Source organism: Aureobasidium pullulans (assembly GCF_000721785.1).
Source record: "Aureobasidium pullulans EXF-150 unplaced genomic scaffold scaffold_27, whole genome shotgun sequence".
NCBI lineage: Eukaryota > Fungi > Ascomycota > Dothideomycetes > Dothideales > Saccotheciaceae > Aureobasidium > Aureobasidium pullulans.
The window spans coordinates 242,917-264,919 of record NW_021941047.1 but is presented as its reverse complement, the minus strand read 5'-3'; the positions used below and the strand labels follow the sequence as shown (position 1 = coordinate 264,919).

The following is a 22,003-nucleotide window of genomic DNA, read 5'->3' as shown; positions in this document are numbered from 1 at the left end:
TGTCGCTTGTTGGTCTCGAAGCTTGTTAAAGCCGCTGACGCGTCGCATCCTGCTTTGACTTGGAAAATCGACCGCTCTTGCTGACAACACTGATCCCCGCACTTGGCTTGCCGTGTCAGTTCAGCCCACTGGACATCGAGGACGTTGATCCGGATCTGATCACTGCCGTGTTCCACCGTCACCTTGGAAATGCTCGGACGTGAATCATACTGAGACCTTTCCAATTGAGGCCAAGAAGGATGTTGAAAGCCATATCCATCTTGTCACATGTTCATGTTTCACCACCAGCCTTCGTTGGCCAGAACTTCGCCAGCAAGGACTTCATGAGATGCATTGCTAAGCACCATGGCTTGTAACTATTTCCTTCTTTTCCCTCGGCCGACGTGAGGGGTATACATACATGGCTTCATATCGAGAGATGCCGAGGGACGGACCAAGCCTCACTGAGTCGCTTCGTAGTCTCGTAAATCGTATCCAGAAGTGCCCGTCTTAGCTCGTAGTCGCCCATGAGCTCATCATTTTAAGTTAGCCATTGACAGCTCCGGAGTGCTCGGGTAAGCGCCATATAAGAGCTTGCTCCCATGCCCGCTTCTTTATTCTCCTCTCGTGGTCGCAGTCTTTCGCTTGTGTCAATTGTGCTTTGAATCGTGAAGAGACAATCAGTATGGGTGCATTTTCCCACTTGACTGCAGCAGCAGTGCTTGGACTATCAGTAGTCGTAACTGCCCAAAATTCGAGCTCGTCTGCTGCTCTACCTATTGTCGACCTTGGATATGCTCGTCAGCAGGCTTCATCATTCAATGTGAGTTCAATGCTCCTTGCTTTTCCAGAGACAAATCATTAACCATATGTAGGTAACTGGAGGCTACTACAACTTTTCCAACATCCGTTATGCTGCCCCTCCAATTGGCGACCTCCGTTTTGCAGCGCCTCAAGCTCCTTCTGTAAACCGATCCCAAGTCCAAACTGGTAGCGTCAGCCGTATCTGTCCTCAAGCAAACCCAGCCTGGAATGCCATTGCTGCACAGTTCATCCCAGCATACCTGCTAGGACAGACAAACTTTACTATGTCTGACTTCAACCTGACCACCTCCAGCAACACAACTGCAGCCCCAGCGAGAGACCCCAGAGAAAGCGAGGATTGTCTTTTCCTCGATGTCATGGTCCCGGAAGGCATTTTCAACTCAAACGAGCAGCACCCCGTTTTGGTCTGGATCTACGGAGGTGGATACACTGCCGGGTCCAAGGCTGGATCTGGTAACCCCGCAGGATTGCTCGAGCGTTCTCAAACAGACAACTCTAGCGGCGTCATCTATGTGTCCATGAACTACCGTCTCGGCGCTATGGGTTGGCTCTCGGGTCCCACTTTCCAGGAGAACGCTACAGCAAACGCTGGTCTGCACGATCAGAGATTTGCTCTGGACTGGGTGCAGGAGAACATCCATCTATTCGGAGGTGGGTTGCCGAAATTGGTCTTTTGAAAATTCTTGTCTGATTTTGAAACAGGTGACCCGAAAAATGTAACCGTGTTTGGTGAAAGTGCGGGAGGAGGTTCAATCATGCATCAGATCACTGTGAGTATCCACTTTTGCTGATCTAGACCGTCTTCACGAAACTGACCATCATACAGGCTTACGGTGGAAACAAAGGTCCGGTTCCTTTTGCAGGCGCAGTAACTCAATCACCTGGCTTCTTCCCTGTTGTCTCTCCAGCAACACAGGAGGGTGTGTATAACGACTTCCTCGCCTTGCTAAACGTATCCACCTTGGCTGAAGCACGCCGATTGCCTTCGTCTGCCATTATTGCTGCAAACGCAAAACAAGTCGTTGCAGCAACCTATGGCCAATTCGTCTACGGACCCGCTGTAGATGGCGATTTCGTACCTGCACTGCCCGGCCAATTACTCGCTCGTGGCCAATTCGACAAGAACGTCTCCATCATGACCGGTCACAACGCAGCCGAAGGTCTGCTATTCACCTCTCCCTTCATCAACAGCGATGCAGCACTTAGAGACTTTCTGACCATGAGCTTCCCGGCCCTCAGCTACATGCCATCAACACTCAACTACATCACCGAAACTCTCTACCCCCCAATTTTCGACGGCAGCCAAGCTCAAAACTACACAAACCAGATTGGTCGTTCGGAGGCGATCTTGTCCGAGGTCAGCTTCACTTGCAATGCAGTCTGGCTGAACAAGGCCTACAACAATGAAACTCACGCCTATCTGTTCAACGTGCCTCCTTCAATCCACGGTCAGGATATTGCATACACGTACTACAACGGTAACGGCTCAGCAAGCTCTACCGTAACCAATGTCCCCGTCGCCATCGCCATGCAAGAGTACATCACCGAGTTTGCAAAGACCGGTAACCCTAATTTGAGAGGTGCTCCTTTCTTCCCCATGTATGGAAGCAATGCCACCGTGCTGGCTTTGGGGCCCAGAAATATTGGACCGATGAGAGATCCTGCTGCCAGTGCTAGATGCGCTTGGTGGCAGAAGGGTCTTTTCTATTAGTAGGGCATTGTTGGATATAGTTGGGTCTTGTGGCGGATCAGGAATCTTTGCATACTGAATATGAGCTAATGATAATTTTTGTTCTCTCTTCCATGTGGCTCTCTACTTGCGAGAAGATGTCGTTTCGGGTCATTCATCTTTTCGTAACTAGTTTTGAGTTATTCTTCTCCTCCGTACCTCCAGCCCTCGAGGTGACCCTTTCTGCGTCTGATCAGCTTCCATTGCCTTTGTGGTGCTGGCTTGAGATGTTCCCTCCATTCTGTGTTCGGAGCAATGCCGGATCATCGGTCAGTGGTTGGTATGGCGTTTGTGCCATGCTTCGATGGATCTAATGACCTCCAGCCTTCAGGTCAGTGTCATCATCCAGCCATATCTGTTACCCTCCCGCTCTCTCCAGTGACTCGACAACGCTAATATCAGGGATACACTAGCAACGAGCTTCCTATCTTCTTGCCAGCGGCGACTAGCAGAATCGGTTGATCATGCAATCGTAGTCCTTCCAAAGACCATCTTGCACATCCTGGATGATGCGCGGGCGATTCTCGTCATGCGGAAAGTCCTCCAGAAACGTCTCGACAGGCTCTGGACCTCCACGTAACACGAACTTCGTGACCGCGGCCATGTAGCTTCCTGTGTACTCACGTTGGTTGACGAGCAGTTGGCCCACTGTCTCAAATTGCTTTAGAACCGCCATTTGGCACGACAGACGACGAAACAAGGATGGCCAGCTTCCTTCATGGAGACGCGATCCACCTATGCCGAAGGTGCGTAGCGATTGCGTGTGGTGAAGCAGGAAGTCCACAAGCTCATCTTCGCTGACCGAAACGGAGAACAGCAGGCACTCGTGAAGCTTCTCCAATCGTATGCCTCGAAGCAAGCTGTCGAGACTGTAGAGACCGTCATGCATCCATGGGAACTCAATCCACAAGGTCTCGAGATGTATCGCCGAGTGGATCATTGCATCGAATCGTGGACTGGGTCTGCTCTCGCACAGGGAGACACGTAGGTGTCGTAAGTTTCGTGAGGTGCCACCATTCCACTGATTGAGTTCAATGCTCTTGATGGTTATGGTCTGCAAAGACTCGGCTACACCTTCGTATGAGGGCAAACATGATGCCGCGACGGTCACAGGGTGCAGCGAATATTCTAGCGGAAGTCCATGAAAGACTTCATCACGCTTGCGAAGAACGTTAGGGGGATGAAACGATGCAAGGATGAAGTTCTTCAGGTTACGGCAATTGCTGAAGGCAGTGCGAACCGCCGAGGCCATGGACCTGCCAATTTCCCCACTTTCTTGGTTGATCCGCAGTGTGTTGTAGATTTTACGTTTTTCTTCAAGCTCTGTTTTGAAGTGTCTTCCTTTGCGAAGATTGTAACCTTCGACCCAGTCATAAAAATCCACGAGCGATTGAACGGGGCTAGGGTCGACGATGAGAGTGTTGATGTACTTGGGAATCTCCGGATGTCTGAGGATGGCATTCATCTCAATACAGCTGTCGGGATGATTGAAGAGGAAGATCCTGGGAATGAAGTATAGAATGGCGGCAGATGCGAACTCTTTGGAAACCAGACGGAGCGGCTTCAAGTGGCTTGGACTCAAGAAACTGCAGATATTCTCCTTGATTTCCAGCGGTAGTGCGTCCATGGCGATGTGTTGCTGCTGTTCAATTGCAGGCGGGGCGAGAGCGAGAGAGGTGAAGTGGAAGGCCGGGAGACGACAAACTATCGCAGTCTGTATATGTGTCACTGATTTTTGACGCGGGCCACAAAAGGAGGTAACCTTTACAGTGGGTTGTATGATCCAGGTAGCCACGTAATACGCGATTCAGTTGTGCGCAGAGAATAGTTGAAGCTCGACACTAGTGAAGAAAACCGAATGAAGTCCAAAGGAAGTGTACGGAGTTTCCGAGTTTGGAAGTGACGATGGGGACTTTGTATTCACAGGTTGGAACTTTCAATGCTGTGTCCTCAGAGACAAAGTCAGTGTTCGATTCAGCAGTTTCACCCAGAAAGAATCGTTCACCGCGTGAAGTCTCACATATGTCTGTCTCAAAGGCGTCAATGTCTCGCAATGGATTCTGGAATCCAAATACCATTACATGTATGAAATTGCCACATGGAGGGAAAATCGTATCTACCTTTGACACAGTCGCCACTGGCCATCACTCATCGAACTTCGATCATCCCTTATGGTCTGATATATCGGTCAGGGACCACAGTATATGCCTTTTCTTTGTGCGATAGTTGGTAATCAAGCAAGGAGATTCTCGGTTGATAACAAGTGACTCACCTTCAAAGAAGAATGAAGTGCCACATCTACAGGTACATTGGAGAGAGCTGTTGGAACGTGTTTCGGATGGAGGCAGCATGGCTTTAATGGGCGTTGGATAGTAGTAACGATAGACAAATTAGGCAGACTGATGATGCCCTTGCTGTGATGATACCCTTCCGTTCAAGTATGATTGAAACACGCCATCTTCCATTCTCGTCTGTCCCTCCGGCATACTCAGCTTCTTCATTCGTCATCCTCTGCTTTCTGCAAGTGGCTCTCAGTCTCGGCCTTCCAAATTGCGAGGTTCGAGCCAGCGAGTTATCGGATCGCACTGACGAACAAATACTCGTAGTCCGACTAGAGCCCGGGTGGGATGTCCATCTGAATTCTCACTAACCTGTCGGGGTTATGGAAATCATTTTCATATCTCTTCCGGATGAACTGCTCAACAGGTAAATGCCCTCCATGTAACAAGAAAGACTCGGCGTCGATCATGAATGAATCCTTATACCAGGCGACATAATTTGCTTGTTGACCGGTCAGGAAGTCCAACGAAACTTTGTTCAAGTTCGGCAGTTGATGTCCCAAACTTCTTAGTAATCCGGGCCACCCTCCAGATATGACTACCTCTCGCATGGCCAACGAGCGTAAAGAACTGGCATGGCGAACTAAGAAGCCGACCAGATTATCCTTGTCAAAATAAATGTACTCAAAGAAGAGCTCTTCCAGATGTGCCAGGTGGATGTTGCGCAGAATCCCCCCCCAGGAAGGGATGTCATCATCCAATGAGTTGGTTCGTACCCACAGAGTCTTTAGGTTCGGAGCAACGTTCATGATATCGAAGAGCGCAGTATGAAAGTGGCCTATATCGTTCAACGCGCGGAGATGCAAAAGATCCCATAGTATCACGGTTTGACTCGTCCACTTGCGCAACTCTATGTTGTATATCGTCAACGTCTCAACAGGCCAACTCCCAGCATGAGCGACTGGCAGTATGTCGTCGAGGCCAATTCGAGGTTGAGGCTTAGGTTGTTCTGAATCTGTACCTAAAATGACGTTCTCGAAGATGCTCTGCTTCTTGTTGCTTCCTGCACTGTACTTTGGATGATCAGAAGTAAGAACGATGTGCCTCAGCTTTGGACAGCAATTGAAAGCTAGTTGGAGTTTGCTGCAGATTACCGCAGACACATTGGTGCTCTCTTGGTAGGACTGAACCTCATTGTGAGTCTGCCATGTTGTTTCAACCTGGCTCTCTGAGAGTATGGCGTCATCCCAAGCCTTGTCGTACATGTATGTTGCACCGAGAGCCGCGTAAAACAATTGGAGCACTCTATCCACTCCATTGAATATTTCTTGGGGAGGGGGAGCAAAGTCTTCCCATCGAGGGACACGCCAAACAGCGGGTATATTGCGGACGCAATCATGTTGGTCCTTCATTTTCGGAATTGATGTGGGATCGATGATGATCGTCGTGATATCATCTCTGTAGACTGGATGGCTTGTGATGTTGTCCAGCTCTTTGAGACTGTTGGGGTGGTTGAAAAGGAAGATTCTGGGGACCTTGTAGTGTAAAGCTGCTGCCTGATAGAAGGCCTTGGAGACTAGACGGACAGGTCTAAGCTGATAGGGAGTCAAAAAGCTGCACACCATATCCTTGAGCTCGGCGGGCAGTTTGTTCATGATGGAGTAATGGGTCGCAATGAATAATTTCGTGATGCAAGATGTTCGACTGAATGGTTCTAGCGGAGAGGACAAAGAAGAGAAGCGGGGATGCGAGGCTGATGGCGATCCGGACGAAGCGTATTGGAGGCATAAAAAGAAAGAAGGAGCAATGGAGAGCGTCCGAGGGAAGGTTAGAGACAGACCCTTGACTACCGTGTCAACAACACTTGCCCTCCTTCCTGGACTGAAGCGCTTCGAAATCCTGAAATCGTCCAACCATCTCTCGCGTTTCGAATTTCTACTTGCTTGAAGACCTTCGGGACGGAAGTGCTATCCAGGAAGAGTAATTGTCGGATTAAATTCTTCAGTTTTACGTTGTGCTTTTCTCGACATCGTATCAAGAGCTATGGAAGCTCAAAATTATGACAAGAAGCCGCGCACATCGACTTGAGCCAATCTTCTATCTTGGGCTTCGAGCCTTCCAGCCTACATGTGTTGCTAGGGCGAATTGATGACACAGATTACTGAAACTGGCTGATGTTTTCTACTCCCAGAATAGCAATGTCTTTCTCTGAAGACTCGTACGATCAGGTCTTCGCGTGATTTATCCAGGAAAACCAGCTCTGGCCATCTTCCTGGCTCTTCCTTCCCTTCTGTTCGATCCCCGTGCTTCTTTTCGCTGCCTAGCAGCCTGGGTGTTGCTCTCACTAGGTGGACCAGCAGGGTTACCGCCACCTCTGCCACCTCTACCACGACCACGTCCTCCTCTGCCTCTTCCACGACCTCCTCTTCCGCCTCTTCCACCAGCTCCGTTGTCCGAGTCTTCTGTGGCTTCACTGTCTCTATACGCGGTCCTCTCCAATTCTGGTTGCGCGCCGCTGAAGGCCGAGTATCTTGCCTCCAATCGCTTGAGACGTCTTGGGTCGCGGCTGAGCATGACCGCCCAGCCTTCGATGGCCTCGTCTTGCATTCCAGTTTCGTTCTTGAGGGCTGCACGTGCAGAGCTGCGGCGGACATCTGATGAGCGCTCGAACACTCCTCGGTCCATTCGCCAAGCACGGAACAATGCTTCTTCATTCTCGCCTTGGTTCCCTGTATCCGTGTCTCTCGAATCTTCGCCATCTGGTCTGGCAGCATCGACATAGCCTCCTACATCTGCTTCGTCGTAAGTGTCGTCACGTTCGTCGTCGTCTGAATCGAATGCAGCAAGAGCGGACAGGATTGCGCTCTTCGCGGGTGCAGCACTTCTGTCCTCCAGCAGAGCATCTGCAGTGAGTTTCGCGTTCTTTCGACCAAGATGCAAACGTGAAGTATCCACTTCAAGTCTGTCAAACTCGTCATCGTCAAATACGTTGCGGCGTTGGGGAGGTGGTGTGCTCCGAGGCGCCAAGTGCTCTATCTTCTGTTGCTCCATATGTTGAGCGTCTGCTTTTGAAGTAGGCAGTTGCTCACTGCGGTCGAACGATAGTAAGTGATCGGGTAACGAGTCGTCGAGAAGGTGGGCTGTGACTTCTTCGACGTTGTCTTGATATTCGTCCAGTAACCTCGCAACATATCCCGAACCAAGGTCTGGGAACAAGTCCTGGATTTGTGAAATGAGGCTCATACGATGAACATGATGCTCGCCCGAGAAAGTACCATGACCGAAGTCATCCCCTGTTGCCTTTGATTTTCCTTTGTTTACCTTGCGCGCTCGTCTAGGTCTTGCAAGAGACGGTGAAGTGAATGAAGAAAGAGTGTTCGCTAGAGTCTGTGCTCGCTCTGCGTTTCTTCCATCGCTAGATGCCCTTAGCTTGGATAACAACGAGGTATTCGTGACCAGATCGGCCAACAAAGAAGATTGTGAGTCTCCAGCCTGGTTCTTCAAGCCATAAAGATGGTCGAACAGGAGAGAGTAATTTGGTTTGTCGCCTTTCGTCAAGGAGAGAAGACCATAATAGAGAACCGAGACAAGAGATCTGCGTAGATCAGGAGAACTCTGTTGGTAAGCTGAAGACATCGCATCCACAAGCTCAGAGCTGGTCAAAACGACTGCACCTGCCTCTTGCGACGAAAAAAGAAATGGGACGATTCGTTTCACGCTTGTCTCGGCTGCATCGGGTTTCGATGATTCCAGTTGCTTGATGGTAAGTGAAAGAAAGCTTTGCAGAGAACGATCAAGATCCGAGTGTCTGGACTTCCAAAGCTTTTGCAATAGTAGGTCCAGGCTTTGTGTCTTCATATAGACGTGGCTGAAATCAGAAAGGAAGTTCCATTTGAGCAGAGAGGCTGGCGGGGCCGAAGTTGTCAACAGAATCCTGTGAGTGAGGATGAAGCATGACTTTCGTAGAGTCTGTTCCTTTCCGTGGCTTTGTCCATGCTGACGTTCTTGCGCTGAGGCATGGTAATATGATGTAAGGAAGGGAACCAAATATTGCTCGTCGCGAGTTACTGCTTCGAAATCGGACTTTCCAAGGCGTAGGTAGAGAGCTGAAAGCGATAGCCAGGCATCAAGACACGCATCCCATTCTTCTGGTACCAGGTCCTTGCGAACTTCCGTTGGTGGATATGAAGCAAGAGGTGGCAGACTCATTGGATGATTGAATGATCTGAGCTGATTGGAGTGAATGAACGAAGTTTGATATGAATTCCAGATCGTCCAAGACGGAGATTGACGTGAGAAGGTCAAAGTGACAAGTTCAGAAGATGGCCAAAAAGTTGAGAGCATCAGCACCACTGAGCTTGATGACGATGGCAGTCCTCAAAACGGGGTCCAAGCGTGAAGACGGTCGTCCTTTTGGGAAAGCGCGGTCTTGGCACCCGCGATTCACCCCCACAGAACTTCGCATTGCGCAAAATTGGATTCTCTTTTCGACCATCACCAAAAAGGCCAATCATCACTTAGCCGTGGACATTCTGCCCGAGTCTTGATTGCCATACCCGTCTTTTGACCAGGTGAGATCGCTTCATACCCACCGGCGACACCTTGCGACAGTCAACTAACACATCGCGATAGCACCAACCCATCTCCAAAATGTCGTTCCAGGACCCCAAGAAGACCGGCCAGGCCGATGCCCCCAAGATCCACAAGATCCGCATCACCCTTACCTCCCGCAAGGTCCAGTCCCTCGAGAAGGTCTGCACCGAGCTCATCGACCGCGCAAAGTCGAAGGACCTCCGCGTTAAGGGCCCCGTCCGTCTCCCCACCAAGAACCTCAAGATCACCACCCGCAAGACCCCCTGTGGTGAGGGTTCCAAGACCTGGGACACCTTCGAGATGAGAATCCACAAGCGCCTCATCGAGTAAGTTCTATTGCTGCCGCAAGGATGTTCCCCGAACAGTTGACTAACGTTCTTACAGCCTTAACGCCCCCACTGAGGTCGTCAAGCAGATCATTATCAACATCGAGGCCGGTGTTGAGGTTGAGGTCACCATTGCCGCTTAAATGCGTTGATGCTGTGTCAAGAAATACCAGTCCGTCCCGGCGTATAGTCAGGAGTCAAGCAAACACTGGGCTTAATCTAGCGAACAAAATAAAAGACGGTCAAAAACTTTGTCTTCCATCTCATCTGTCGTGATATTTGTGCTTTGCCATAATGATCATCTACCTAATTGATGCAGAGCGCATACCCAGCAAGCAGACCCATTCCATAAGAAGACCCGCTCTTCCTTTTCCCATGCTATGTAGTGTACACAAAAGGCTTGAACATGCCCCATGAATAAAGCTTACTTGTAGAAGTCGAACTTGTCAGCCTCCGATGCACCCTTGACCTGGCTGGTGTAGGCATCTTCGAGATCCTGCTGAATGATGTTGTAGCGGTTCTTTCTGACAGCTCGCAGACCAGCCTCCTGCATGATGGCAGAAATGACGGCACCACTCAGGGGATCGTTGCGAACGATAAGACTGTCAAGATCGACCTCGGGACTCAAGCTCATCTTGCTGGCGATGGTGCTGAAGATCAATCTTCGCTCACGTCTGTCGCGAAGGTTGGGGAACTCGATCTTTCTGTCAAGACGACCGGGACGAAGAAGAGCGGGATCCAGAGTATCGGCACGGTTGGTGGCCATGATGACCTTGACATTGCTCGTCTGGTCGAAACCATCCATCTGGTTGAGCAGCTCGAGAAGAATACGTTGGACCTCTCTGTCTGCACCTGTCTGAGCATCGAAACGCTTGGTAGCAATGGCGTCGATCTCGTCGATGAAGATGATACAAGGACTGTTCTCGCGGGCCATGCGGAAGACGTCTCTGACCATACGAGGACCCTCACCCAGGTACTTCTGAACGAACTCGGAGCCAACAACTCTGATGAAGGATGCGGTAGTGCTATTGGCAACAGCCTTCACCAGCATGGTCTTTCCGGTACCAGGAGGGCCGTAAAGAAGAACACCACGGGGTGGGTCAATACCGATCTGGTGGTAGAGGTCGAAGTGTGTAAGGGGCAGCTCAACAGCCTCTCTGATCTCCTGCTTTTGCATGTCCAAACCTCCGACGTCAGCGTAGGTAATGTCTGGCTTCTCGTCTGCACCAAGCATGGCAATTGAAGAGTCTGCCTCCGGAGGAAGGATGTCAACGAGAGAGTTTGAGTGGCGATGAAGGGCGACGGAGGATGAAGGCTTGAGTAGTTCGCGGTCAAGGGTGGAGAGAATGCGCACGACATAGTTGGATCCGGTCGACGATTGTACGATGCCGGTGCTAGGTATGGTTAGCATGTGGTTTGTGACCTCTCTGATCTCGAGCAGACGCACTTTTGGTCGATGGCCTCCATGAACTGCCCGATAACAAGCGGTACGCTCTGTATCCTCTTGATCTCCTCCTGTGCGCGCACAAGCTCTCTCTTCAGCGATCTTTGTTCATCCTTGATGTACTCCTCTTGCAGCTTGATGTATCTAGCTATTGTTAGCCTCTTTTCTTCCATGGTCGGTGTAGGCAGACGCACTCGAGCTGTCTCTGGAGCTTCTTGAATGTGGAGTATTGGTCGTCAGAGTCAGCGCCGATGCCTTCCAGCGATTCGATGTTCGGGATGGATGACGAGAGCTGTTTCTTGTGCGGAGGCACAGTGTTTGCGTACGAGTCGACGGCGGCGTCGGCCATGATGGGCTACGAGTCTGATATGTGCGTGTTTGGTTACGGTAGATGTCGAAACAAGGCGAGAGGCGACACAAGATGGGATGATGAAAAGACGCAGTAAGTTGATGGCTTGTTACTTGCCTCAGCGACGTTCACTGCTAGTGCTATCATCGTCACATCGGACTTTACAGCCTCCGACATTGCTCGGGATCACGTGTTCCTCCAACTCTTGCCCTACCTATTAGCCTCCACCTGCCCCCTCACGGTTCCATCGCGATTCCCTTGGTTGAGCTTAGTTGAGCCAAACGCGTTTCTGCATCGTGGCAGATCTCAGAAAACACGCCACATCTCAAACCCACAGATCAGATCTGGAGATGGGGTTTCTGAAAAGGCATTCGGCTTTGAATGGCTTCCTTGGTGAAGCGATCTTTCCATCTATTCGCCCAATTCGAGATGCTCCGTATAGATGGCCCAGTAATAGATACAGACTTAAGCGCAAAATCAGAACACTTTATTTTAATGGCCACGACTCACGAACATGATCAATACCTGGAGACAAAGGAATCCCCGCGTGAGAAGATCAATCAAGAATTGAGCCGCATACGTGATGGGAATTGGCGACGAAGATTGAAATGGGTCATCCGGAGTCCTCTCCATGGCCTCGATAAAAGAAGTTAGCGGAGCTCTACGTACTCCTCTGCAACACTTCAGCTAGTACTAAAGTCGACCCCTATCTCAAGCATATTGCCTCAGCTGGTCAGATGAGAAGAAGTTGGCACTGAGTGGGTGTGGCCTCGTATCTTGACAATTTACGTTGGCTTTGCCCACGTAAAAACCCAGCTTTCCGGTGCTTGCAGATCCGTCGCTGCCGGAACACAGGGTCGCACAAAAGCAAAGAACAAGAGCAGCCCACACTTGAGACCTGGACGTGGCAGCTGCCAGACTTTGTTCCCTGCATAGAAGGGCATCTTTAAAGGGGTATTTCGAGAGAGATACGGAATATAGACAGTGGAATAGCAGATATGACGTCTATGAGAGAACGGTAGAAAGATCTTAGTTGCCTGAGTTAGCGTAGAGCCGTGCGGCGCTGCGCACCCACCACTTGGAAACAGCCTTGGTTCAACTCTCAATTCTCTGTTGCTACACGAACTGTGCACCCCAACTCGTCGCCCGCCGCCTGCTCCATTCCCTCGGGACCCTGCGAAACCCGAGACTCTGCGCTTCCGCTGTGTTCAGCGACCGTCGCGACACGCGAAACGCCCCCGATTCTGGCTCGCCTCAACCCCTCGACGTCCCTTGGCCGCGCCCGCGCCCACGCGCGAATCCCCATTATCGGCGGTGCCGCGTCCTCGACCCCTTCTGCACGGATGACCCTCCGGACTCGTGAATCATGAGCGCCTACAACCCCTATGCTTCAGGGCATGGCCACCCAGGCGATGGCCTTCAGCAGCAGATGGACGTATCGACCAATGGACAAATCATGGGCCAAGGAGCCGGCATGGATGCTATGGCTGGACACTCTCTCGACGACATCGTCAATCAGAACGCAAAACTTATGCGAAGACAAAGCATGCCTCAAGTTTTCCATCCACAGCAGCAGCAACAACACCAACAACCTCTGCCGCAACACATGGACACGGACGATCCGCGACGCATGTCCATGATGGAATTTACCGGCACTTCGCCCACTGGTCCTCTGGAATCCTACCAGTTCAGCCTCCCCAACTCGGAAATGGTCGATGCCACTGCATACATGGCCGCCAGTCAAGCAAACCCAAACATGCAACCTCAGCGTAGACTTTCCTCAACTGCTGGCAACGACATGGCTATTGACAATGGTTTCGGCCCGACAAGCTCTTTCATGCCAATGATGCCGGCAACTTCATCTTACCAATCTCCTGCACATCTCTCCAATCTCGACATGGATCTCAACAGTCCCTACATTAACACTCCCATGCACATGTCTTCTCTCGGTTACAACAGTCCGAACATCGACAGACCCATGTCCATGTACGGCCACACCCCGTATCATCCTGGGATGATGAACTCTCCAATGAACACCTCAATGCCCAACCACATGTACGCCCAGTCACCTGAAGCTAGTGGGAACCCGACTCCCAAGAGACCATCCCTCGAGAACTCCCACAGCCGATCTTCAAAAAGCCAAAGCATGCAAACGCCAAATCCTCACTCACGTGGACCCACGCCACAGCGACAGAACAGTAATCGACCGCCGCAGAATCAACGGCAGCATTCCGGCTTCAGAGCACAACCCCAAAATCCCCCACCAGGCTCGCGTCAGGATGTAGGCATGGATCGAGGTCGGAGCTCAGACGCAACAAATACCCCTCAGGTAGACCCTTCTCGATACAACCCAAATAACCAAGGATTCAATTGGCCCGTGCCAGAAGGTTTGTCTATCTTGTATCTATAGCACAGAGATCATGAGCTTACCAGTATACAGGTGGATGGCCATCGACAATGACAGGCAAGCCCCACATGCATTCTCAGTACAAGAACGCATATTCTTCCACCGGATTTGATATGCTGGGAGTCTTGGTAAGTTCTGATAACACCAGATAAGGCATACCTTGATTCCGGTGGCTGACTATAGAAACAGATGCGTGTGGCAACTCGACCAAACCCAGAAATTAATATCGGATCTGTCGATTTATCTTGCGCTTTCGTTGTGTGCGACGCAGAGAAAGACGACTTTCCTATTGTTTACTGCTCGGACAACTTTGAACGACTCACCGGCTATACTAGGCACATGATTCTCGGCCGGAATTGCAGATTCTTGCAGTCCCCAGACGGCAATGTCGAAGCTGGAGTACGACGAAAATATGTCGACGACGATTCAGTACTCTATCTCAAGAACATGATCAACCTTCGAAGAGAAGCACAAATATCTCTTATCAACTACCGAAGAGGCGGCCAGCCTTTTATGAATCTACTAACAATGATCCCAATCTCGTGGGATACAGATCAGGTCAAGTTCTTCGTCGGTTTCCAGGTCGACTTGGTAGAGCAACCGAATGCTGTAACTGACAGGAACCCTGATGGCACTTACTCGATCAATTACCAAAGAGGCATGACAATGCCACGATATGTGATGAACGCTCCTGAGTCGACCGTCAATCGATCAGAGCTTGGCCAAACCATACCAAGAGACGACGTCTCAGCTATCCTGAGTACCATCGGAACCGGAGAATCTGATTTCGCCAAACGCATGTGGGACAAGGTTCTTCTTGAGAACACAGACGACGTCATTCATGTTCTGTCTCTGAAAGGCTTGTTCCAGTGGATATCACCATCAGCAGTCAAGGTCCTTGAATATGAACCTGGTGAGATCATTGGTACAGCACTTTCGTCAATATGTCATCCCAGTGACATTGTGCCTGTGACAAGAGACCTCAAGGACACCTCAACTGGAGCTTCGGTCAACGTCGTTTTCCGAATTCGCAGAAAGAATAGCGGTTACATGTGGTTTGAAGGCCATGGATCGCTTCACACTGAGCAGGGCAAAGGTCGCAAGTCGATCATCATGGTTGGAAGAGAACGCCCGGTCTACGCACTTAGCAGGAACGAACTCACTGGAAACAACGGAATTGGTGAAAACGAGCTCTGGACCAAGATGTCGACTTCAGGCATGTTCCTCTTTGTGTCCTCCAACGTACGCCAACTGCTCGACCGTCAACCGGACGAGCTTGTAGGCGTAAGCATTCAGTCTTTGATGAGAGGAGAATCAAAGGCCGAATTTGGACGAGTCCTTGAGCACGCACGTACTGGCAAGAAAGCATCTGTCAGGCATGAGCTGATCAACCGTCGCGGGCACGTTCTCTCATCATTTACGACGTTGTATCCTGGAGATGCGAAAGAAGGTCAGAAACCAACATTCATCGTGGCCCAAACACGTCTGGTGAAGCACTCACGAGCCAACTCCTCGTCTCGACCAGCACCAAGCCAACGTGGATCAGAGACAGCCGTTTCTGGCAGATTCACGCCTGGCACACCAATGTTAGGCGATAACACTCCACAGTCCACTACGTTGACCAACCTTCAGTCGACTGAAGGCGCAGCTCCTACATATGCCGGTCAGAATGGTCTCCTGCTTGGTCGCCAGGACGAGTTCCTGGCCTCAGAGGACAACTTGTTTGACGAGCTCAAAACAACCAAATCTTCATCGTGGCAATACGAGATCAGGCAGCTGGAGAAGAAGAACCGCATGCTCGCAGAGGAGGTGAACTCATTGATGGCTTCCAAGAAAAAGCGGAAGAGGAGAAAGGGTGCAGGCCAGATGCAGAAGGACTGTGCCAATTGCCATACCAGAGTGACACCTGAATGGAGAAGAGGCCCCAGCGGAAATCGCGACCTTTGCAACAGCTGTGGTCTGAGATGGGCCAAGCTGGTGAGTCAATCGGCAACAAATTCACGAGCAAGCGCGGACGGTTAACGACTCGAACAGAACGGCAGAGTATCACCTCGAACCAGCTCCCAGCACTCTGTGCATTCGACGACGTCAGAGAGAGCTTCTAAGAAGTCGCAGTCGCCCGCTAACCCGCCCGGGACGCATGGCTCGCATGGCGTCAAACTGGAACCGACAACACCTCACCAACAGTCACTCGACGCACTTGCTCACCACAGCAACAACATCAACGCAACTAGCGGATATGTTAGTGTCACCTCACCACAGCAGCACCACGGACCTACGGGTCACGCAGCATACATGGAGGGTGCCAGCAGAGTGCCTGAAAAGATTGAAGAAGAATAAGAAGTTGAAACGATGTTTCACAATCTTCATATAACTCTTCTCATGGTGCCTGGTGTTGCGGTCAAAGCTCTTTTCTTCAGCCAGCAACTTTTGGCTTGGCTCTCCATCTCTGTGTGTTTCAAGCATGTCTCGTCTTGCCACGATACCCCATTTCCGTTTCGAGTTGCCCTTCCTCTTCCAAGCACTACATTGTTTTCATCAACACGTTCAGCTCTTATTGCGTACAAGTGGTCCGAAAGAACTGATCGACTACCATCGCCTCATTTCTTCATTGACCACCAAGCAACATCCCCGCTGACCTCTTCATTCCCCACCTCCTAGTCATCTATTACCCTACATTGTTCTTCTCTTTTGTCATCTAGAAGGAAATCTGTGTTCAATTTGAGGACAAACAGCACGAGAGCGAGATTGGGAGAGGGCGCGCATATTTGTTCATCATCTTGAGTTTTTAGACTCGGAATCTTTACCCATTGTTCTCATTTTTTCTTTCTTGACCTTTTTCTTTTCTTCTTCAAACACGCGCGCAGCAACTGAGACGAGGCACACGAACCAACGAACGTTTTCTGGTTGCTTCTCTTTTTTTTTCTCCATCTTGTTGATGTCGAATTCGGTTGCGATATGCATGCACACACACCACAGCCCTTTTCCTCCATTGTATGTACACGAGTTATCAAGGCCGCTTGTATATACAGAATCAGCTGGGTAATTCCAAAGCCTCTTTTCCAATTCAACGCTTGATCAGTTGTGCCATTGTGAATGTGAAGTGTGTGGTGACGAGGAAAACTTGGAACGGTGTTGCGTATTCAGCTCGCAAACTAACTCATATGGAATCAGGACACACGACGACCACCTCGGCCGTTTCCAAGCTATAAGAAGACCATCATGCGAACATTGTTTTTTACGTTTTCTCCTCGCACAACACAATCACACGCGGAAAATGCATCTCCAAACATATCTCCCAGCTGTCATGCTGGCTCTGTCAGCCAGCGCAGTAGCCGGTTCCGTAGCCCCTACTCCAACCACCTTCGCCACAGCAGCAGCACGCAACCTCGAACCACGTCAAGTCGTCACAGTGTCCCAAGACAACCCCCCAAAACACTCACCCATCTGGGGACCGGTGGTTTCAAAAAATGATGTGTACGTGGCCATCACCTTTCATCCTTGACATCTCCATCGTTGACATTTTCATTCTTGCCCTCCCATTTCTCTACTCATGTTAAAATCACTAACGCACATGTCACACTCAATAGCCTCCTCTCCAGATCCACCCTGTCAAACTGGTTCACGTTCCTCGAAATGGAATGTGAAGGGTTCAAGTGGGAAGGTGACTACGGCTTGCGAAAAGCACCTGACTGCGTGTTTCATCACACGGGCAGGATGAAGCAGATGTGTGATGTGATAGAGCGTCCGGATCATCCTCTGTGTATGAAGGAGTATGTAGAGTTGTACGCGCCCAAACAGTTCAAGTGGAAGACGGGCGGCGATGATGAGGTACCGGATGATGTTGTGCCAGTCGGAGACGAACCGGTTGGTACTCCACCAGCCGATGGTGGAGAGGATGCTTGATAGGTGTGTTTGTAATAGGGACGAAAGTTTGAGGTGGAAAAATATAGCGGTTGCAAATCGAGGTGGAAAAGATCTCATGTGTGTGGGACGCTCAAAAAGAAATATATTGTTTTCTACAATAGAACAAAAAAAAAGGTTGAAAACACAACGACCGCTGTGCGAGATATTTACTGGTCGTCGAGAACGTGAAGGTACTTCTTCTCCTCTCTCTTCTCACGCTCGGTCATGGGAGGCAAGTCGTAGTAGGATGAACTACGGTATGCTTGCTGTGAGAGTCGTTAGCAGTGCCAATGATATAAAGAATGGTAATCGAGAACGTACCAGGTAGTGGTATGTGAAGTTAGCGAGATCAGTAGGCTCGATGCCCAAGTCCTTGAAGGTCTTTGCTGTGGGATCGATGGTCTGGTCGAGGAACTCGCGGGTGACCGAGTCCTTGCTCATGGTAGTGTACCACAAGAGCTTGTTCATCAGGGTTGCAACAGGGGTCATGATTTGAGGAGGGATGTTGATGTGACGTCTGCTCTTCAGGATTTCACGCTCAACGAGCTCCTTGATCTCTGCCATCTGGTATTGCTTGGGGCCGTAAAGCTCGTATGTCTCACCGGCAGTGGAGTCATCGTGGCACATCTTCTCAAGAGCCTCGCCGACGTCAATAGCGTGGACGGGGTAGAAGCGCTCCTGCAAGTTGTTGGATGTGAAGAGGTTTGAAGCCTTTGCGAGGCGGTGGAGAAGACGGTCCTCGAAACCGAAGAGAGGAGCGGGACGGACAATAGTAGTCTCGGGGAAGATGTTGCGGACAGCCTCCTCACCACGGGCCTTGGTGCGGTAGAACTCAGAGGGCGAATCCTTGGAGACGGAGTGCGAGGAAACGTGAACGAAGCGGTCGACATCGTACTTGGCGACGGCATCGGCAATACGGGTGGCACCCTCGACGTGGACGTCCTCGAGATCGAAGTTCTTGGTGGGGTAGTCGCGACCGATCAAGTTGTAGACAATGTCGGAGTGGCGGACAGACTCCTCAATGGAAGCAGTGTTGCGGAGATCCATTTCCTTGAGATATGTCAGCGCATGTTGGCGCAAGAGGTTAGGTATAAGAAGAGGCGTACAAGGAAGACGACACGGCCCAGGTCACCGGAGACCTTGAGATGGCGCTTGGCCATCTCCTCACGGAAGGGGACGACGACAGTGCATCCGGCACGAGCTATGGGTTGTGTTCAGCATTTGAGTAGGGAATTGGGTCGAGCAAGTATGTACCGAGTCTGTTGACGATGTAGCGACCGAGGAAACCAGTGGCACCGAAGACGGTAGCGGTATGACCTTTGTGGGGAGTCAGTCCAGTTTCAACTAGGGTGTTTATTCGAGTTGGACAAACCTCCGAGAGAGGATCTATCAACAAACAAGGTCAGTATGCAACTGAGAAGCGACTTTGATGGGCGAGTCGTACCTTCCACCGGAGATTCTGATGATGGGCTTGCCGGTTCTGGTGATGGCAATGTCCTGAAGGCTTCGCGACTGGACGCGCGGGAGCGAGGTCTTTGCGAATTGGGGGCCGGATCTGGCGAGCTGCCTTTGCAGAGCCATGCTGCTCGCGATCTGGCTCATTTTGGCGTGGATTAGGGTCTATATCGATTGTACGTCCCGAATGGTCAGCAATGCGAGGTACAGCCAAGCAAGTCCGCTCGGAGACTTCCGCGACTTCCCAGGACGAAACGCTGCACGCTGCGGCGGAAGGAAAGCACAGACCCGAAGCAAGCAAGCAGCGTCACTCTCCCGAACACCTTCCAGTTGCGAGAGCTTCAAATCACCCAAAGCAATCACCCATCCGCCATCTGACTTTCATCACATCTTCCGAATACCCTCTTACTGAAGACCCGAATCCCACATAACTCATCTACCTCGCCTTTCTCGACAACATGGACGTCGACACAATCCCCAACTTGCTGGCGGATCAGCGCGATGCCGCCCCCGAAGACGTTCAGCACTACTTTCTTCAATTCGAAGACCTATGGGAGCGCAAGCTGTGGCACGAACTTACTAACGACCTCGTCTTGTACTTCCAAGACGAACAGAGCCAGAAGCAGCGCTTGCCTCTCTACAACCAGTTCATCAAGACCTTCGCCGACAAGATCAACCAACTCCAGCTCGTCACTCTCGGCCTGAGCACTGCTTCGCAATGCAAAGGTATCATTCCTCTTCTCGGCTTTGTCTCTAGTTCTCTGCTAACCCCTTCCGTTAGACGACGATGAACGCTTCCACTTCCTCACCACCCTCGCCTCGGGCGTCGATAAGCCCGCATCACAAGACGCCTTCGTTTACGCAAAGACTGCCGTAGCAAATGTCGAGTTGCGCTTGAAGAAATATGATGAGGCTCGCAAAGACCTGGATCAATGCGAGCAGATCCTCGACACATTCGACTCGGTTGAGTCTGTCGTTCACGCCGCCTTCTACCGCGTCAGCGCCGACTACCACCAAGCCAAGCATGAATTTGCCGCCTACTACCGTACCACCCTCCTCTACCTCGCATGCATCGAGCTCGAATCGCTCTCCCTCGAAGACCGCCAGCGCATCGCTTACGACCTCTCGATCGCTGCTCTCGTTTCCGACTCCATCTACAACTTTGGTGAACTTCTCCTTCACCCCATCCTAGACACACTCAAGAACACACAACACGCCTGGTTGCGTGATCTGATCATCGCCTTCAACAAGGGTGACTTGGGCGCCTACGACGTCTTGGCCGCACACATGGGCAAGAATGACCTGCTCAAGGAGCACCAAAACTTCCTCTACCAAAAGATCAGTTTGTCTGCTCTCACCGAGACTGTCTTCCGCCGCCCACCTCACGACCGTGCCATGACATTCACCGAGATCGCTCAGCAGACGAAAGTCCAACCGAACGAGATCGAGCACCTGATCATGAAGGCACTCAGCCTCGGCCTGGTGCGTGGAACCATCGATCAGGTTGCAGAGGTTGCCAGGATAACATGGGTCCAGCCCAAGGTTTTGGACAAGGGCCAGATCGTGAACATGCGCGAGAGACTGCGTGCTTGGGATGATGGTGTTAACAAGCTCGGAAACTGGATCGAGAGCTCAGGCCAGGAGATCTGGGCCGCATAAGCCCAACAAAAGGGGAAAGGATAGATCATTCTCATGTGGCGCCATGGCGCATTATGATATGGGGGATACTGGCATTTGATGGCATATGACAATAATGCATGGGCTCTTGGAGCAAGCGATCCTGCTCAGGGCCTCGGGCTGTACAATAGAATCAATTCACGTTACAAGCTCCTTTGACATGTTTACCAAACTTTTTTTGTTGAGCTACTAAAATGTGCAACTTAGTCAAGTCGAACCAAGAATGCCTAACACTGAACAGACCACCTTGACTCCTGATCAATGCCACCATGAGCACCTTGGGCTGTTCTCAATCAATCCACCTTATATGCACATCTAATCGTCAAACGAATTCATCTGCCACGAAATCAGCTTGCCACATCTCAGCATCCACAATCATCAAAAACTCACCGCAGTAGCCAGACCAATCCACTCACTCACACCCCTAACATACACGTCTTCCTGACCATCAGGCTGAACTTCATGGCCCCAAACCACAATCTTGTCGAATGTTGCAACTTCTTGCAAGATTTTGGTTTCTGGTGTTGATGACGATGATGAGGCGTCTTCTTCGTCCTCGAGAGATGTTGACGTTGATGGTGTGATGGTGGGAGGAAGGATCGTGTTGGTTTTTTGGAGTATGGCACCTGTAGTTTGTGATCAGTTATTTGTACATAGATGATTTATTGATTCGTGTTGAGTTTCGAGATATGATGATATCCTTCCTGCCAAGTTGGAAGAAAGGAAGCGTAGAAACATACCTCTGTAGCCTTCTGGCAAGTTCACAGTTTTACCATTCAACTTTCTGCCTCTGAAGTATGCTGTGTTGGTTTGGCCGTCGGAGCTGCTTTCTGGTGTCCAGTGTCTTGTGGTCGCGTTGACGGGGCCATTGTGTTGGATTCTGCATGGTAGCACATTGGCTACACAAGATGTGCTCTTTTCTGATTTCTTGATGGCGAGCATACTGGAGCTTTGTTCTTGACGAAAGATCACACTGGTTGAAAGATCTGATGAGAGTGTTTGATTTAACGGTTTGAATAATTGAATTTGGTTCA

General features: G+C 50.6%; 12 protein-coding genes across 12 annotated transcripts; 6 read left to right on the top strand and 6 right to left on the bottom strand.

The window, feature by feature from the left end:
- Window positions 1-615: 615 nt before the first annotated feature.
- Window positions 616-2,582, top strand: M438DRAFT_326994 (carboxylesterase family protein-like protein). The gene is made up of 4 exons (XM_029903150.1): window positions 616-802; window positions 855-1,455; window positions 1,507-1,574; window positions 1,631-2,582. The coding sequence occupies exons 1-4, from the start codon at window positions 665-667 to the stop codon at window positions 2,513-2,515; spliced, it is 1,692 nt and encodes a 563-aa protein (XP_029756348.1). The 5' UTR covers window positions 616-664; the 3' UTR covers window positions 2,516-2,582.
- A 249-nt stretch (window positions 2,583-2,831) lies between these two features.
- Window positions 2,832-4,208, bottom strand: M438DRAFT_368940 (uncharacterized protein). Its single transcript, XM_029908074.1, has one exon. It carries the CDS (start codon window positions 4,158-4,160, stop codon window positions 2,979-2,981), a length of 1,182 nt encoding a protein of 393 aa, XP_029756347.1. The 5' UTR covers window positions 4,161-4,208; the 3' UTR covers window positions 2,832-2,978.
- Window positions 4,209-5,144: 936 nt separating this feature from the next.
- Window positions 5,145-6,467, bottom strand: M438DRAFT_359106 (uncharacterized protein; the record flags this gene model as incomplete). The annotated part of the gene is made up of 1 exon (XM_029907309.1): window positions 5,145-6,467. The coding sequence occupies one exon, from the start codon at window positions 6,465-6,467 to the stop codon at window positions 5,145-5,147; it is 1,323 nt and encodes a 440-aa protein (XP_029756346.1).
- Window positions 6,468-7,053: 586 nt separating this feature from the next.
- On the bottom strand, window positions 7,054-9,021 carry M438DRAFT_282470 (uncharacterized protein; the record flags this gene model as incomplete). Its single annotated transcript, XM_029901304.1, has 1 exon — window positions 7,054-9,021. The coding sequence occupies one exon, from the start codon at window positions 9,019-9,021 to the stop codon at window positions 7,054-7,056; it is 1,968 nt and encodes a 655-aa protein (XP_029756345.1).
- A 284-nt stretch (window positions 9,022-9,305) lies between these two features.
- On the top strand, window positions 9,306-9,980 carry M438DRAFT_349180 (ribosomal protein S1). Its single transcript, XM_029906332.1, has 3 exons — window positions 9,306-9,383; window positions 9,445-9,731; window positions 9,790-9,980. Exons 2-3 carry the CDS (start codon window positions 9,463-9,465, stop codon window positions 9,872-9,874), a joined length of 354 nt encoding a protein of 117 aa, XP_029756344.1. The 5' UTR covers window positions 9,306-9,383; window positions 9,445-9,462; the 3' UTR covers window positions 9,875-9,980.
- M438DRAFT_349178 (26S proteasome subunit P45) lies at window positions 9,893-11,613 on the bottom strand. The gene is made up of 3 exons (XM_029906331.1): window positions 11,370-11,613; window positions 11,179-11,319; window positions 9,893-11,125 (listed from the first exon to the last, which is right to left on the bottom strand). Exons 1-3 carry the CDS (start codon window positions 11,522-11,524, stop codon window positions 10,156-10,158), a joined length of 1,266 nt encoding a protein of 421 aa, XP_029756343.1. The 5' UTR covers window positions 11,525-11,613; the 3' UTR covers window positions 9,893-10,155.
- A 1,367-nt stretch (window positions 11,614-12,980) lies between these two features.
- Window positions 12,981-15,953, top strand: M438DRAFT_282416 (uncharacterized protein; the record flags this gene model as incomplete). The annotated part of the gene is made up of 3 exons (XM_029901301.1): window positions 12,981-13,911; window positions 13,965-14,059; window positions 14,121-15,953. 3 exons carry the CDS (start codon window positions 12,981-12,983, stop codon window positions 15,951-15,953), a joined length of 2,859 nt encoding a protein of 952 aa, XP_029756342.1.
- Window positions 15,954-16,118: 165 nt separating this feature from the next.
- M438DRAFT_119211 (uncharacterized protein) lies at window positions 16,119-16,649 on the top strand. The gene has a single exon (XM_029898738.1). The coding sequence runs from the start codon at window positions 16,284-16,286 to the stop codon at window positions 16,590-16,592; it is 309 nt and encodes a 102-aa protein (XP_029756341.1). The 5' UTR covers window positions 16,119-16,283; the 3' UTR covers window positions 16,593-16,649.
- A 559-nt stretch (window positions 16,650-17,208) lies between these two features.
- On the top strand, window positions 17,209-17,837 carry M438DRAFT_359103 (uncharacterized protein; the record flags this gene model as incomplete). The annotated part of the gene is made up of 2 exons (XM_029907308.1): window positions 17,209-17,408; window positions 17,522-17,837. The coding sequence occupies 2 exons, from the start codon at window positions 17,209-17,211 to the stop codon at window positions 17,835-17,837; spliced, it is 516 nt and encodes a 171-aa protein (XP_029756340.1).
- Window positions 17,838-18,004: 167 nt separating this feature from the next.
- On the bottom strand, window positions 18,005-19,418 carry M438DRAFT_282379 (putative NADH-ubiquinone oxidoreductase 40 kDa subunit mitochondrial precursor; the record flags this gene model as incomplete). The annotated part of the gene is made up of 6 exons (XM_029901299.1): window positions 18,005-18,103; window positions 18,159-18,887; window positions 18,944-19,038; window positions 19,092-19,154; window positions 19,210-19,223; window positions 19,282-19,418. 6 exons carry the CDS (start codon window positions 19,416-19,418, stop codon window positions 18,005-18,007), a joined length of 1,137 nt encoding a protein of 378 aa, XP_029756339.1.
- Window positions 19,419-19,750: 332 nt separating this feature from the next.
- On the top strand, window positions 19,751-20,951 carry M438DRAFT_359101 (uncharacterized protein; the record flags this gene model as incomplete). The annotated part of the gene is made up of 2 exons (XM_029907307.1): window positions 19,751-20,018; window positions 20,074-20,951. The coding sequence occupies 2 exons, from the start codon at window positions 19,751-19,753 to the stop codon at window positions 20,949-20,951; spliced, it is 1,146 nt and encodes a 381-aa protein (XP_029756338.1).
- A 396-nt stretch (window positions 20,952-21,347) lies between these two features.
- M438DRAFT_282496 (ribonuclease H1 small subunit) lies at window positions 21,348-21,911 on the bottom strand (the record flags this gene model as incomplete). The annotated part of the gene is made up of 2 exons (XM_029901305.1): window positions 21,348-21,595; window positions 21,710-21,911. 2 exons carry the CDS (start codon window positions 21,909-21,911, stop codon window positions 21,348-21,350), a joined length of 450 nt encoding a protein of 149 aa, XP_029756337.1.
- Window positions 21,912-22,003: the final 92 nt, after the last annotated feature.

Bases quoted from the DNA above. Each gene is read 5' to 3' on its own strand.
- M438DRAFT_326994 (XM_029903150.1), top strand. From the start codon at position 665: ATGGGTGCATTTTCCCACTTGACTGCAGCAGCAGTGCTTGGACTATCA. The intron at 803-854 runs GTGAGTTCAATG...AACCATATGTAG, and splicing joins AGCAGGCTTCATCATTCAAT to GTAACTGGAGGCTACTACAA. The intron at 1,456-1,506 runs GTGGGTTGCCGA...ATTTTGAAACAG, and splicing joins GAACATCCATCTATTCGGAG to GTGACCCGAAAAATGTAACC.
- M438DRAFT_368940 (XM_029908074.1), bottom strand. From the start codon at position 4,160: ATGGACGCACTACCGCTGGAAATCAAGGAGAATATCTGCAGTTTCTTG.
- M438DRAFT_349180 (XM_029906332.1), top strand. From the start codon at position 9,463: ATGTCGTTCCAGGACCCCAAGAAGACCGGCCAGGCCGATGCCCCCAAG. The intron at 9,732-9,789 runs GTAAGTTCTATT...ACGTTCTTACAG, and splicing joins ATCCACAAGCGCCTCATCGA to CCTTAACGCCCCCACTGAGG.
- M438DRAFT_349178 (XM_029906331.1), bottom strand. From the start codon at position 11,524: ATGGCCGACGCCGCCGTCGACTCGTACGCAAACACTGTGCCTCCGCAC. The intron at 11,320-11,369 runs GTGCGTCTGCCT...AACAATAGCTAG, and splicing joins AAGCTCCAGAGACAGCTCGA to ATACATCAAGCTGCAAGAGG. The intron at 11,126-11,178 runs GTGCGTCTGCTC...AACCATACCTAG, and splicing joins ATGGAGGCCATCGACCAAAA to CACCGGCATCGTACAATCGT.
- M438DRAFT_119211 (XM_029898738.1), top strand. From the start codon at position 16,284: ATGTTTCACAATCTTCATATAACTCTTCTCATGGTGCCTGGTGTTGCG.